This window comes from Amblyomma americanum, chromosome 9 (assembly GCF_052857255.1).
Source record: "Amblyomma americanum isolate KBUSLIRL-KWMA chromosome 9, ASM5285725v1, whole genome shotgun sequence".
Taxonomy (NCBI): domain Eukaryota; kingdom Metazoa; phylum Arthropoda; class Arachnida; order Ixodida; family Ixodidae; genus Amblyomma; species Amblyomma americanum.
Window position 1 is genome coordinate 46,929,227 of NC_135505.1, and position 16,278 is coordinate 46,945,504.

The 16,278-nt window shown below is 48.9% G+C and overlaps 1 protein-coding gene across 1 annotated transcript; it reads right to left on the reverse strand.

Annotated features, from left to right (window-relative positions):
* Nucleotides 1-11,305: 11,305 nt before the first annotated feature.
* Nucleotides 11,306-15,346, reverse strand: LOC144103329 (uncharacterized). Its single transcript, XM_077636080.1, has 2 exons — nt 14,840-15,346; nt 11,306-11,329 (listed from the first exon to the last, which is right to left on the reverse strand). Exons 1-2 carry the CDS (start codon nt 15,344-15,346, stop codon nt 11,306-11,308), a joined length of 531 nt encoding a protein of 176 aa, XP_077492206.1.
* Between the last annotated feature and the right edge of the window lie 932 nt (nt 15,347-16,278).

A 16,278-nucleotide genomic window follows, 5' to 3' on the forward strand; every position in this document is an offset into this window, starting at 1 on the left:
CAAAATGGGCTAGTACTGGTGGTGATTGTAGCCGACGTCGTAGATCGTCAAAAGCAGTTTGCTGCTCAGCACCCCACAAAAATGGCTCCTCATCTCGTGTCAAGCGCGTCAGAGGACTGGCCAGCTTAGCAAAGTTTTTTATGAAACGTCGGTAGTACGAACAAAGGCCTAGAAATCGTCGGACGGCTTTTTATCAGTGGGAACCGGGAAGTCCGCGACGGCAGAAATTTTATCAGGGCCTGGCCGGATGCCCTCGGAGCTGACGACATGCCCGAGAAACTTCAATTCAGTAAATCCAAAATGGCATTTTTGCGGCTTTAGAGAAAGATGAGCTGATCGGACGGCTTCTAACACCACTCTGAGCCGCTGCAAATGTTCCGAAAACGTTGTTGAAAAAATGATTACATCATCCAGGTATACTAGGACCCACGCTGTGCACCATGTCCATAACCGGACTGATGAGGCGACGGATGGCGAGGTGAGGGCGATCGGGACGTTCGGCGCGGAGGAGGTGGTGAACCATGCCGGCGGGTGACGTATTCGTCAAACTCCTGAGGCTGTTCGGCATGCCGCGGACGGGGACTACCTGCAGACAAGCCTCGCAATCCCAGAGGCCGATATGGACACCGCCGGAAGATGTGACCGGCCTCGCCACAATGGTAACACAGGGGACGTCGGTCTGGCGCACGCCAAATATCGGTCTTCCTCGGCGCCTGTCCTCGAGCTTGCCAGTAGGGAACCGGCTGCTCGGCGTGTACTGCGACTACCGAAGGGGCATACGGTGGCGCGCAGGGAACCGGCGCAGGACGGCGCAGCACGTCCGCATACGTCGCTGGCGGCCAAGCAGCTGGCTGTGGTGGCGGCTCTACTGGAGCGACGGGCGATCTGAGCGCCTGCTGAACTTCCTCCCGAATGGCGCTAGTCAGAGAGTCCACAGGAAAAATCCCCTGAAGTTTCTGCAGCTCCTCACGGACCACAGAACGCACGATGTCCCGAAGGGAGCTTGTATTGGCCCCCGAAGCAGCATCCAGGGGGTGTAGAGCCGAGATAGGGTTTAGCTGCCTGTCGTAGAAATTGTACCGTTGCTGGAGCGCCCTCTCCATGAGCACAGCCTCGGAGAGGAACTCGGCGACTGTTCTGGGCGGGCTTCGCACAAGACCGCAGAACAATTGCTCTTTCACGCCTCTCATCAGTGTCTGAGCTTTTTCTCTTCCGTCATGGTCGGGTCCGCTCGGTTGCAGAGGCGCGTCACTTCCTCCACGTACATCGCTACGTTCTCGTTTGGTAGCTGAATGCGAGCGGTCAATTCACGCTCGGCCTGTTCACGGCGATCGCTGCTGGTGTAAGTCTCCAACAGCTGGCGACGAAAGTCCTGCCACGTCGTTAGACTCGTCTCGCGGTTTTCGTACCAGATCCGAGCGGCGTCTTCTAAGATGAAGTAAACGTTCCGGATCTTAGCACTGTCGTCCCAGCCGTTGAAACGCGCAACGCGCTCGAACTGATCAAGCCAGTCTTGGGCGTCCTCCGAGTATCCGCCGTGAAAGAGCTTCGGGATCCGGGGATTTTGCAGGCTCACAAAAGAAGCAGGTATGAACGGGGCGCTGTCTGACCTTGCTGCCGTGGTCGTAGCCATGGGTGCGCTCTCTTGAGGCTGGAGTCCGAATTCTGGAGACAAGCCGCGGAGCCTGCGGCTGACACGATGGACGGGGGTTCGCACAAGAGGCACCGGGCTTGTGCTTCGGCTCTCCGAGGAAGGATGGAGCATCAGCCGAGAATACCCAAGCGACCTCCACCAGATGTTACAGACCAGACGGAGAACAGTCGTAGACGTAGAGGGGGACCGCAGAACGGCCGAGGTTTTTTTTAATCGCCCAGAACAGAGCCAGCTCGAGCGCGCCTCACGCGAACGCGACCACTTCGTCCTCGTCACGGCTTAGCGCGCAGGTAGCTCGAGCCAGGTCCGTGGCAATATATATATATATATATATATATATATATATATATATATATATATATATATATATATATATATATATATATATATATATATATATATATATATATATATATGTGTGTGTGTGTGTGTGTGTGTGTGTGTGTGTGTGTGTGTGTGTGTGTGTGTGTGTGTGTGTGTGTGTGTGTGTGTGTGTGTGTGTGTGTGTGTGTGTGTGTGTGTGTGTGTGTGTGTGTGTGTGTGTGTGTGTGTGTGTGTGTGTGTGTGTGTGTGTGTGTGTGTGTGTGTGTGTGTGTGTGTGTGTGTGTGTGTGTGTGTGTGTGTGTGTGTGTGTGTGTGTGTGTGTGTGTGTGTGTGTGTGTGTGTGTGTGTGTGTGTGTGTGTGTGTGTGTGTGTGTGTGTGTGTGTGTGTGTGTGTGTGTGTGTGTGTGTGTGTGTGTGTGTGTGTGTGTGTGTGTGTGTTTCCTTCGTCTTGTCTTTCGCGGTCCTGCAGCGCATAGGCCCTGCAGGTTCCGAGCTGCTATTTGGTAGCAAGAACCTTGTGAAAATGTCTTCGGTGCGGCAACGCCGCAACAATATCATTCTGCTTCTATTTCAATTTACATCCTTTCGCCTATGATTTGGAAGTCTGGACAGATCAAAACTACCTCCCCAAATAATTGGTTCAAAGTACAACATTAGAGTTTGGTTTATGGTTTATGGGTGTTTAACGACCCAAGGTGACTCAGGCTATGAGGGACGCCGTAGTGAAGGACTCCGGAAATTTCGAGCACCTGGGGTTATTTAACGTGCACTGACATCGCACAGTACACGGGCCTCTAGAATTTCGCCGCCATCAAAATTCGACCACCGCGGCCGGGATGGAACCCGCGTCTTTCGGGCCAGCAGCCGAGCGCCGTAACCACTCAGCCACCGCGACGGCTACAACGTTAGAGTGCTTTCAAGCAAAGCAAATAGCAGGCACGAGAAAATGATATCCCGCGTCTTTTAACTATCATGACATGCTCTTCGCCTAATCGTTATTGTACGTTCTACTATCAGATATTGTTCCCCTTAATAATCGATATGATATCAGTCGGGACTCCTTTAACGCAAGCGCAAGTACTGGCTTCAAGCAGTTTACTGCTTAATTTGCAATATTCAATTCTAGTTGCCATTTCAGTCCTCGACTTAATCCTGTATGCATGTTTATGTTTATGTATACAACTTTATCCTGTGACACTAAGTGCGAACACAAACACACGATAAGACGACATACATAGAGGTGCTGTTACCACGATTTCCGGTTTCTGTTTCACGACTGTAACAAATAGACAAACTGCGACCTGCTATTTCCTACATATCCTTAGCAACGTTTAATCCTTAGCAGAAATCGATTAACTTGTGCTTTACTTTTGCCACGCTTTTCTTCACAGGGATAAAATTTTTGTGCACTGCTACCTTTACATTCTCATTGTAAATTCCCTTGTGCAAAACGACAAAACCTTCCTTTTCATCAGCTTGTGCAAGCATTAGTTATTTGCTCCTGAAAAAAAAAAAAAACTCGATTCTAATGTTATGCCTGTGCGCAAGTCTGGTTCTTTGGGAGCACTGTTTCGCATGTAGTCCACACCTGCAAGAAGGCAGCAGTTGCGGTCCTCATCATTTCGCCGTCGGGGCCAATTTTTGTTCATTCTAAGCAGTTCATGCGCTGGGACACTGGGTTAACAGGTGTTTCACTTAAGACTTTACACTTTTTTTAGAAGCTATTTGAGTTAGAAGAGCGCTTTTTGGGTATGGCATTGCCAGGGTTATAGTACACAAGAATACAACTAAGAACTGCAAAGTAGCCCGCTGGTTAACTAAAACGGAATAGTTAACTTTTTAACTATTACTGTTAGCTCCTCATTTATGAAGAGCCGTGTAGCCCACCGTGATTAATATCCATATCAGTTTTTTAGAATTTCGAAAATGGGGCAACCCTCGGTGTTGTGGCCCCACAAATTTTGGCTGTTTCGACGAGTTACGTGCACTGGAGAGATTGCTTTGCCTGCAAGCTTCTCGAAAGCGCATGTATTTGGGAGCGATGTAAGTGGAATTTGTTTGGCCACAGCGCCGAGAGTTACGGCGTTTTCGAAATTCGATAAACTGATATGGATATTACTTAGGATGGGCTACACGTCGCTCTATAATTAAGGATCCTAACAGTAATCGTTAAAAATTTAACTGTTCAGTATTGGTTAACCAGCCTGGTAGTTAGCACGTCTTGGCTGTATTCTGGTGGGCTACACCGCTGGCAATTCTACGCCGAGAAAAGGGCTCTTATAACTCAAGAAACCTCTTTTAAAAAATTGTGCACAGTATTAAGTGAAACACCATGTATACCATGTGTAGAATTCTTTTCCATAAGTCGCAAGACGTATGTTCAGCCATGGAAGCGTCTTTTCTTTCATTTCCTAACACAAGAGCAGTTGGTTCAGGATACACCACCGCTTGCTCTCAGTGAGCTATGCGGCTAGTGGCTTCAGTGACGCAAGATTCTTCAGCACGAGCCATTCGGGGCCTTCGTTCAAGCAAACCAAGCGGAGCTAGTTTCGAAAAATATGGAATTGACGCCGCAGTTCCGAACGCAGCATTCCGCGCTTACTTTTCTACGGATACGGCGGACGAAGAGAATGATAAAAGGAGCGCGAAAAAAAAAAAAAAGACGACGGACGAAGACAGAGCACACACCACGAGCGCTAGTGGTGTGCGTTCTGTCTTCGACCGTCATCTTGTGTTCGCGCTCTTCTTCAGATGGATCGATACCGACTCGCCCAACTCTCCACCCTTGACGAAGAGAAGTTGCCTTTTATTGATAGAGCACCTCGTTCTAATCTCAAAGTGTTCATTCTCATCAGAAACGCAGCTTTTATAAGCTCCATAAAACAAAATGAACAAAATGCAGTGTTCTTCACAATCGGCCGATTTCGCATGTAAAGTGCATGCGTCGCCACGGACTCTTAAAACGAGGATCTCGGAGGCCATGCGCTACAGCGCCATTCACTTCGAAACGGTGGCGATGCGTCCGTTTCGGTAAGGACGTCAACAATTATAATCGACTGCCAGGAAATTTTTAAAACCGAATTTTCTTTTTCTCGAGAATAAATTGGTCTTTTTCTGACTGACAAACTCAACATAGCCAGACAGAAACAGATAATCAGTTTTCGCTAAGGACAATAATCGGATGTAATTGTGTTCAGTGCCCCTCTAACATCATACCCAGCAATTATGGACAAAAGCATTTTTCAATGGCAAGGAGTTTATAAATGTAATTTTTTCATATATGTTGTAATACTTCGCTATAACAGAAATATACCTGCAGATTTGCGATCGGCAGGATTGCATTTTCTTTTTCTTTTTTGCTTTTACGTTTTTGCTGCCGTCAAGAGCGTTTCCCATTGGTTTTCTATGACAGTCTTAATTGCTCGATGCGAGTGATGGAAACACTGTAAAATAAGCATTTTGCTGCACATACGACGAGCGACTTATTAAGTCACCCCGGAAGAGGAAACCTCCTGCGCAAGCACCCAAGCTACGTCGGCCTAAAGTCGACGACAACGGTGCGACGCAGCCTCTCCGAACTTCGTTGCCTGCTGTGATGCCTGCAGATCCGGAAACAGCCTTGGAGCCAGCGCTTAAGCGACAGCATCTTAACTCTGACTCTGCCACTCTGATGCCATTTCTGGCACTTGATGGTGCTTCAACAAATACACCGCATCGCCATTTAGCCTCCAGTGGAAAGGAGCTTGTTGAAATTTATGCCCGTTCTATGATACTTTGCGTCGGAATAAAAATGCCGTTTTCTCAAGCTTTCGTGTTAGGTCATGGTCCATGATCCGACGCAGCCTTTCATCCGGTCTGATACATTTCCGGCGTGAGAAAGTTTTTACCTAAAACTTGAGACGTAACTAGCCGCGCAATAGTAGCGCTCTGCATCTTGAAAATTAGCCCACTCAACGAAACAATGTTTGAACCGTCTTCATATAGAGTGAATAAGCAAAGATAAGCATAAAGCAAAAACTTTATGCTGCAATAATTTTCTTCCCTTGTGAGCGGAAAAGGGCACGAGTACCCCCACATATGTTTATTATGCTTATATCTATGATTAGATGGACTAAAACATGAATTGAGCGAGGAAGCGATAAGTGAATGAGCTTCGAGTGTTGCTCGACGGAGTTCATATCATTAACTGCTTTACACAAGATAATTTCATGCAAACAAAATGTTAAGACTCTCACACTACTGATTTTAATTTCAAGCAGCGAATTTCCTTCGCGTTTTGAATTCAATCCACGCCACCAAAGAGAAAATCGAGCTTGGGCAGCGGAATCTCAAGGCGCCAGAACCGCTCAACTGAGCCCGCTGACATCGGCGCCATCTGTCGGCTTGCAGCCGATCAGCAAGGCGCACTCCGCCGCGGCCGAACATAATCGGGACGCTCCACAGGGCGCAGTGTCAACACCTCAGTATAATTGCACCGTGGTCGTGACTAAGTTGGCGGAACTAATGCGGCCTCGGTCCCGGTAGAGGACGATCAGCGTGGGAATACGGCGGCGGGCTGGCGGTCGTCGTCCGATACCTTCGCCGGCTTCGCTAATGGCACAGGGTAGGCAAAATTTCCGAAAAAAAATCGATTTTTGTTTTTGTGTAATTTAAAATCTCTATTCTTTCCTTAACATAGCCCAGTGTTTCATTTGCGCGCGCGCGAAATATTTACCTCAAAATCAACATTTTTCGAACCCTAGGCAGCATCCAGCCACGCCCCCTTTGACACATGCTCGGGATCTGTGCCACTCCTAAACTAAAAAAAAAATTTCCAGCGCCTCTTTTTTGTCACGTTTAGCGGAATGGCAGTCACTCATCTGGCAACAGTGAAAACCTAGCTAGCATACTTCACTTAGCCAAACGAATCCTAAGACGCAGCTGGATTATTCGCAACGCGCGGCATTTTGCTCGTGTTTAGGCGTGTTTTCGCGGTTATACGAGTTTGTTTATACCTTTGTGCTGGTTATTTATCGGTAATGCAATGACAAAGCCAAAGAAGTGCTTTAAAAAACGTCTCTTCACGGAAACCGGCATAAGTCGATCTCCAATGACGCCAATTCTCCGCAACACAACCCAGGAGTGGGCGCCGCGGCCACCACGTGCGCCTCTGCATCGAAGCTGTCGCACTCGGCGGAACGCTTGAAGAGCCTAAAGGCAAGTGACCGCGGTTATGGCTTGATTGACACTGACATTCTCTCGTGTGCCGTTGCCGGAAGCTGTGCGTGTAAAGCGTGCGGTGGCGACATGCAGCTTGTTGAAGACGCTGCACGAAAAGGAGTTGCTTGCACGTTTTCCCTGCAGTGTGTAAAGTGCACCGGTTCGAGACGGACAACATCGGGCCTTTACGAAGTCAATGTGAGGATTGTTCGTGCATTGCGATGCATAGGAAAAGGAGCAGCTGCCGGGACTACGTTGTGTGCGATGCTCAACTTGCCAAAACCAGCCACAAAATTTTCGCGGTACAATGATGAACTACTGAATCATGTTACCGCCGCCGCGGAAAGATCAATGGAATGCGCAGCTAAATAAGCAACGGACCTCAATGACGGAGATACTGATATCGCTGTTGCTCTTGACGGAAGCTGGCAGAAGCGAGGGCACACCTCAAATAATGGCATAGTGTCCGCAACCAGTGTTGACTCTGGCAAGGTCATTGATGTCGAAGTAATGACGAAACATTGCGCAATGTGCATATCGAAAGCCACCTCTCGTGCCGACCTAGACAAGCATCATTGCCAACGGAACTATGAAGGTTCAAGTGGAGGGATGGAGACCGAAGGTGCTTTGCGTATATTTCAAAGGAGCATGCAACTACACGGTGTTCGGTACACTAAGTATTTAGGAGATGGGGACAGCAAGGGCTTCCTTGCTGTGCAAGCAGCAAAGCCATATGGAGACCATGTTGAAGTCTCCAAGCTAGAGTGCATTGGCCACGTCCAAAAAAGGATGGGGACCCGGTTGCGAAGACTCAAAAAAGAAAACAAAGGAAACAAGCTGCCCGACGGAAAAGTTATCTCTGGCCGAGGACGCTTGACTGATACTGTGATGAACAAACTTCAGACATATTATGGCTTGGCCATTAGGAGACATGTTGGGAGCTTGGACGACATGCGGAAGGCCGTATGGTCCACCTATTTTCATATGGCCTCCACTGATGCTCATACTTCCCATGGCCTGTGTCCAGAGGGTCCTGACACGTGGTGCCGATTCAACAAGAGCGAGATGAATGGAGAACCTTACATCCACAAGGATTCCCTCCCGGCAGCGGTCCTTGAAGCAGTGAAGCCGGTGTGTCAGCAGCTCTCAAAGCCTGAGCTTCTCCGGAAATGTCTCCACGGAAAAACACAGAACGCGAATGAGGCGTTCAACAACGTTGTATGGGAGCGTGCTCCGAAAAATGTCTTTCTTGGTCTCAAGACGCTGAAAATAGCGACAATGGATGCTGTGCTAACTTTCAATGATGGCAGCATTGCTCGAGCCGAGATTCTGAGGTCATTCGGAGTTTCTCCAGGACGGTTTACAGTCCAGTGGTTGCGCGAAGCTGACCGGCGGCGACTGTACTTTGCAGAGAGGGCTACACGACTGGTCACTAAGGAGGCCCGGAAAACAAGGCAGCTAGAGCAGAAAAGAAGTGTTGATGATGGAGGGGACTACCAGGCTGGTGGCTATTGAAAAAATGCGTGAGAATTTGTTCCTATAGTCCTATATTGCAATAAAGCTCTTTCTTCCACTTCAAAGCCTATTATCTCGAAACACCCAAATTTTGCTGCATTTGACCCTTTTTTTAAGAAACTACAGGCGCAAGGGAGACAATATTTTACAGACATTGAGCAAACATTACAGATAGTCTACTGAACTAGGATTATAAATATTATTGCAGAAGATTTTTATTTACAGGCTATTTACTGCAGATTATGGCTCTAAAATTTGGTGGGTCCAGTAAAAAAAATATAACAAAAAACCTAACCTTTAAAAAGAAATTATCCTAGTTCAGTAACACTACCTAACATTGCTGATTACAATGCCACCAAGGTTAATGTTCTAACCCCAGCAGATCATGAGAAAAAGGGTCACGAACATAGCCTAAAATGCATGGCAAGAATAGGACCTACCCTGTCCCCTTAAGTAGGCCGACCTGGTGCTTCGGCTTTGCACGTCGGATACTTCGAATGAAGAAACAGGTACCAGCACCGTGTGGGATCATTCTGCTGACTAGAGATAATCCCCTCCGCAGTTGACGTGTACCCGACGGCATCCTCCTCTCTCCCTGGCTCGACATGTGACGGGCCGTGTCACTATGTGCGGTAGTGCGTGTTTGTGCGCGAGAATGCAAGTTTGAGGTCACTCCCACCCTGCCGAGGGCGCCCTCATCCTGGGGAATTTAGGGACGAAGAACCGTATAAAACTCGTCAGCGAGTGCAGTGATGATTCTCCTTCATCCTCCATTTGCATCCTCCATTATGATCCTACCTTAAGATCCTCTCTTCGGAGAGAAGCTCACTTTTGATCTCTGACTCTGTACAAATGTAAATATTTAGAATAAACCCTCTTGTAATCTTCCTCCCATCATCCAATTCCTTTAACTCGTCGGCAGACCTGTCCTGGTGATGGTGGCGGTGGTCAGAGAAAGCTACATTCCTGACCCGTGGTTCCGTCGAAAGCGACTCTGAGCCCCACATCCAACACCCGTCAAAGAAGCCCCTCCTGCCTCGACTGATTCTTCCCCTCTCCTCTTTGACCGATCCCCTTGGGCCTGCCAGCATGAAATCGCAGGGGGTGGAAGATGAGTTGGGAATAACCAAGGCTTAATCAAATCAACCACAATGTCATAAAGATCGGTCGACACCATTGGCTGGATGGTCGCCTTTGAGGGGCATCTACCGATTCGTTCTTGAGTTGTATCTTACTGCACGTCGTGATCCTAGAGCCGGCTGCGCCACCTGTAGTCGCGTTTGCCAAGCAGCGACGGGGCTGCTCCTGCTGTCTTGCTGCTTGCCGCTGGCTTGTTGCTGCCGTCCGCCTGCTTTTTGCTTACGCATCTCACGCAGGAACTCTACGTAAGCGCATGTTCCGCAGGCGTTAGGCGTTACGGAAGCAAGTAATAATCCGACAAGCAGGCGAATAACTTTTGGGTGCGTATTTTCTTCTTCGTAATCAGGCGTAAGGCATTATTATACACGGATTATCACGTGGTGTCCTGCTAGGGCCGCTAAATAATTTCTAATCGATTATCTTTCGCGTGCTGTTTTAGTTTCGGTTTCAAAAGCTGAGCGATGACTGTGACGTCAAAGACAGGTTATAGGTCACGTGAGGCATGAAAAACTGCAATATAATCGCTACTTCTAGATTCGCTGTCATTCCGCCTCTTGAGCTCTGCAGTGAATTAAAACCATCGAGCAGTGATTATATTACCCGCCGCGGTGGGTGATTCAGTGGTTAGAGCGCTCGGCTACTTATCCAGAGTACCCGGGTTCGAACCCGACCGCGGCGGCTGCGTGTTTATGGAGGCAAAACGTGTGATGTCAGTGCACGTTAGAGATCCCCAGGTGGCCGAAAGTATTCCGGAGCCCTCCACCATGGCACCTTTCTTCGGTTTTTCTTCTTTCACTCCTTCCTTTATCCCTTCCGTCACGGTGCGGTTCAGGTGTCCGCCGAGATGCGAAGCAGATACTGCTCCATCTGCTTTCCCCACCCCCAGAAAAATACAGTTTTCAGTGATTATATAGCAGTTTTTCTATGCCTCACGTGACCTAAAACCTCTCTTTGACGTCACAGCCATCGTTCGGCTGTTGAAACTGAAATCGGAACAGCATGACAGACAAATTTGATTATAAATTATATTTAGCAGTTGTAGGAGAATACCACATGGTGATTCATGCTTAGTTGTGTCTTCCGCATCATTGTAGAGAAGAAAACATGCCACCAAAATTACGTGTCTGCACTCTTTTAAGTATTTTCCTCCCTGCGGAATTCAGGTGCACTGCCTTGTTTACAATGTGAATCGCAACCGACCCCTGCGTAAATATAGGGAAAAAAGGAACTCTTTTGGGTATGTGATCAATTTGTGTCTATCGCCGCTTCCCTTTGCTTTGCGCATGAACACCGTTACGCTGTTAAACATTCTGAAACTCCTAACCGGGCGCTTCACTGGTATAGCAAGCACCACTGGTTGCTGTGGGTGACTTGGGACCCCTCCTGTTAAAAGTAGCGATGTCAGTGGTGAAACACCGAAGCCGCCATGCCACTAAGAAGGGTAATTTTTGCAGGTTTGCCCCCCCCCCCCCCCTACCTCAGAAACAATGTTAGTCCCTAGGTGTATAATGAAAAAGAGTGAGATTACCAGCTAGCATTTTGTGACTGAAAAGAAATCAAACATCAAGAGCCCAGCGTACACATGGACCAAATTTCCGACCATGTAGACCAGTTCTCTCAAATCCCAACTGACAGGTGCCAGGCGAAAATCAACCACTCAGTGCAGTTGCAATTTTTTTCTTTTAACCAAAAAATGCCGAGATACAAAGGCTACGACATACATTACACCGGCAATATCACCTCTAGTGCAGTAGTTAGGAGTTCGAAAAATTACTATCCAAAACTGTATATTTTAAGAGGTATGTCTTATTACCACGAGTTTTATTTTTCCGATATTGTGTCTTATCGCTAGTGTCGCGATCAAATAAAAACAAACGCTATAGCTGGTTCGCAAAGTACTGGACAGTAATGCTGTTACATATACATTCAGCTTCGGTGCCGTATCGCAGTGCTTTCAAATCGAGCACTTCAGCGCTGGATCCCTAAATGCAGCGTAGAAGGTAATCATTTTCCCGTCACCTCCTTCTGTGCAGTCTGTTCAAGCGTCACTGCTAGGTGGTCCCACAGAATCTCATCCAGCATCACAGCGTTTTGTCAAAATTAGGCATTCAACTGCCAGGGTATGCGCAGCCGGCTTTCCGTGGCACACGGTTGCTGGGCTATACGAGGGACAAGTTTTTGACAGTGGCTTTCCATGTCGGGACTGTACAGCACATGAAGCGTATATGCGCTGCTGGGAAGTTTGAGAAAAAAGTAACTGCAATCGACTGCACTTCGTGGTCGGCCTTCGATGCTCTTGCCACAAGCACTTGGCGCACGCGCCCATTGGGCTCGCCATACTGCAGCGGCGTCGAAGATGTGGTCACTTTTGTTGAGCGCCGATTCATCTCTGCGGCTGTAGAAATATCCTTCAGTGGAAAACATGAATAGGAAATCCCAGCTCGAACCACTGTGTCCGGCAGCGTGGTCGGCAAGCGCGTGCCAACGGGGGGAACGCGGACCCCGCCGCTGTCTTCACAACCGGCTCTTCCGCATCGTGCAAATGTGCTTGCGTCGTGCGAAAATGCATGCGCTTTCGAAAGCGTGCAAGCAAAGCAACCCCTCCAGTGCAGGTAACTAATCGAAAATGCCAAATTTTGTCGAGCCATGTGCACAGCGCCAAGGGTAATCGCGCTTTTGAAATTCTAAAAACCGATATGGCTGATAATAACGACCGGTTAGAAATCTCTAATTCCAACTAGGCGCCAAACACTACTAGTTAAAAAGTTGATTATTAAAAACTAGTTAACCATCTTACTACCTAAGACGATTCACCGGTTTTCTGGTGTCCGCCAACACTGCTAATACAGTGCCGCAAAGACATATTTTTACCCCAAAAAAGCCTATTTTTGAAAATTTTTCATAGTGTTCGCTGAAACACCAGTTATTTTAAACTGCGGTTCGGGCGCAGAACTGAGACGAAACCACAGAGCGACAATAAAGCAGGTCAGACCGATTGACCTGCATTTATGTGCTTGCGAACCACAGCCGTTAGATTGACAACACCGTCGGCCGTTTTGACCGCTTGTTGAACCTAAAAAGTGGAATCGAGGAAAAATATCGGTCGCATCCTACAGCGGCCAGGATTCGGGAGTAGCGGGTGTGGGGCCACTTTTGTGCAGGATGAACTCTTCTCATAGCGTGTCAGCTATCCTGTAAGAGTCTACCCGTCTTAAAGAAGTCTTGGCCACGGGAGCAGGTTACTATTTCTGCCTCTTCTGAGTAACTTCAGCTAGATTATCCCATCTGTTTCTTTTTTTATTTTTCCGTGCGAACTGCCGAGCCCAGTGGGTGAGCAGTTTCGTACGTAAACACTAATCTAGTGGGTGCCAACCCCACCCAAAATCGTCCGTTGTCGGGTTTTTTGATCGCAGCTGGCCTAGCGCGAGCAGTTGTTGTTACCCTCATACAATGGCACGTGCCTAGCGCGAGCTCTCCGTCCCGCGGCACTGCCCGCTCATCGTCTTCTACGTAGTAGAAATCTGTGCTTTCGCGCTGATTCCAATGTAGTACCAACATTCACTGCATTTTTTTCATTGCACAAAGCAATGTTTGTAGAGCTTTGTTCGCCGCGATGCTATCAGCACTATGCAGACTTGGTCTTCTTTGCTAAAAATTTAGGAGTGTACCTAGCTGGTGCAAATAGCTTAAATTTCCCTCATAAGACTGAAATTTGAATATGCCGCTGTCATACGGGATGGTGATGAATCAACATTTATTAAGCCCGAAATTGGTGGTGCACGCAGTCACCAGACGGGGTGGTTCCCTATTTACGGGACCCACATATTTCCAGCAGCTCCTGGCCCCTGTTGGTCAGTGCGAGCTGAATCGGTACGGCGGGGCTGGATAACAAGGTCTCCCATCGCTCAACGGCTTGGGGATTGGGGATGTTGGCGGGAAGGGGAGGATGGGGGGCGGGGCGGTCTTGAGTTTTGTGCACTCTGCCAAGACATGCGGCAGGGTGTCCTTTTCTCGTTTGCAGAAAGGACAGAACGTATCGTGTTCCGCAAGGTACATGCGGTTCATCAGTACGGGATGCGCAAGCGATCCCGCCTGCCCTCGACGCAGGATCGTCTGTTGTTGCCTGGTGAGTTTGGGGTGCGGTTCTGGCAGTCTGCACCTTTCCTCGCTGTACATCCGGATAATTTCCCGATAGCTGCTGACCGGGTTCGGTAGCTCTTCCGGCTCGTGCTCGGCCCGGATTTGCATTTCTCGGGCATGGTAGTCGGCGATGATGTTGCTTGCTACCTGTGAGTGATCCGGGACCCACACGAACTCTATGGCTCTTCCCGGAGGCTTGCACTCGGATAGAATGGCTCGGGCCGCGGAGATTACACCCCTGCGGAAGCTTCCGTAGGCTGTCTTTGAGTTGGTGAGCATTGTGTCCACGCTCGGCTGTGCAAGTGCAAGGGCCATGGTCGCTTCTTCGGCAACTGCGGGGTCTGTTGTCTTCAGGGACGCGCTAACGATCAGCCTGTCTTTTGAGGTAACCACCACCGCTGCACCGTCACTGTGTTTTCGGAGCGAGGCGTCCGCTTAGTGGACCCAGGGGTTCTCTTCCAGCTTCCGGGCTATGGCTTTGGCCCGCGCGGTGCGCCTCTCGTTGTCCTTGCCCAGCGTCATATTCCGGGGAAGGGGTTTGGTCTGAATATTCGTCTTCCAGTCCTCCGGAAGGACCGCCTTGGTGGGTACGGGCTCGATCTGCCATCCTATCTTGCGTAGGACGGCTCGTCCGTGTTCCGTCGGACTGAGCCGGATTCTCTGATTAGAGAGGTGGGCTTCGATGAGCTCCTTCACCGTGTTGTGGGCGCCCATCTCTAGCAGTCTTCGCGTGGACGAGTATATGGGCATGCCCAGTGCTTGCTACGTTGCCTTACGAAGCATCGAGTTTAGGGTGTCTCTATTCGCCTTTTTCAGCTGGGGATACGGGGCGGAGTAGGTAACACGCGGCACGACGAACGCGCGTACCAGGCGCATGGCATCATCCTCGTTAAGGCCTCGGTTTCTATTAGATACCCTCCGAAGCATACTAAGTATCTGTTCGGTTGTAGTCTTGATCTTTGTGACGGCAGCGTGTGCCTTCCCATCGCCCTGAAGTAGAAGGCCGAGAATCCTAATCTGCTGTGTTGGCTTGATGGCCGTTCCGTCGATGGTGATGATCACATTCGACGGCAGCTCCTTCTTGGATTTCCCAGTTTGGATCATGAGCAGCTCTGATTTCTGGGGAGCGCAGCTCAGTCCGCACGACTTTGGGTACTCGTGCACGGTCGTTGCCGCCCGCTTCAAGGCTTCCTCCGTCCAGGCATCGGATCCTGCTCGGGTCGTCCACACCGTAATATCGTCGGCGTAGAACGCGAGGTCCACACCTTCGATTTGCTTGATTAAGTCGGGCAGGACCAGGAGGGCCAGGTTTAAGAGCAGGGGCGACAAGACCGATCCCTGATGGGTGCCCCTATCACCAATCTCGACACCCATACACAGAAAGACATAACTGGACTAGTAAAACTGCAGAGACGCGCAGTACGCTTTATTTATTTACAGATTAAATATTATTAACAAGGAGAAAAGGATTGATTCCTCATTTTATTTAGAGGCAACAAATCACCACAAACCTCTCCATGTAAGACGTAATGTTGCCCGCGTGCCCTTTATACATCCACTGATTCATAACAAAAATAGGCTCTTGTGCCGGCCCCTTCATGCAACCTTTACAAGCTCGCAACACCCGTAATCACTGATCATCCTGTTACTTCCCACACACGAATGCATATAAATTTTCTTCTTTCTCTGGAACGAATAACGACTGGGGTGTTCTACCTGTGCAAGTAACGTTGACTGATGACATTGACAGGGCCGTTAATAATATATTTTAATAATATATTTGAGATAATTTATTTGCAAGATCAGAAGACGGGCCATGAAGGCTCCGGCGTCGGCGTCCTGGGCCCGGCATCCAGCGTTGCACATGGCAGGTGGAGAGCGGGAACTCCCCCTAAACGCCACCTCCACTTGCCACCGGCTGTAACAGGCTAGAACGAAACACCGATTATAATGAAACACCGGCTGCAATACGCCACTGAAAATAGCAACTTGGTATAAGGACGCTTCAGTGACAGGTGGTAATGATTCCGTCCCAGCGATGAGAGCGGCACAGGCAGCGTGCAGTCAGGTCGCAGAACACAGTGGCTCCTGTCAGAAAGTGATTAGTGCCTCTGATCAAGTTGGAGTACTACAACGAAGTGATTTGGCAGTGCCACGCATTTTCTTCCCAGCATGCTCTATCGCAATAGAGGGTGAAAAATTTGCATAAGCTTAATTATAAATAAAACCAATGCAGTTGAAAAGAGGCCCAGGATGAACTGAAGATGGCCTTTATCGAAAGATTATCTGTTACTAGCTATGTTACG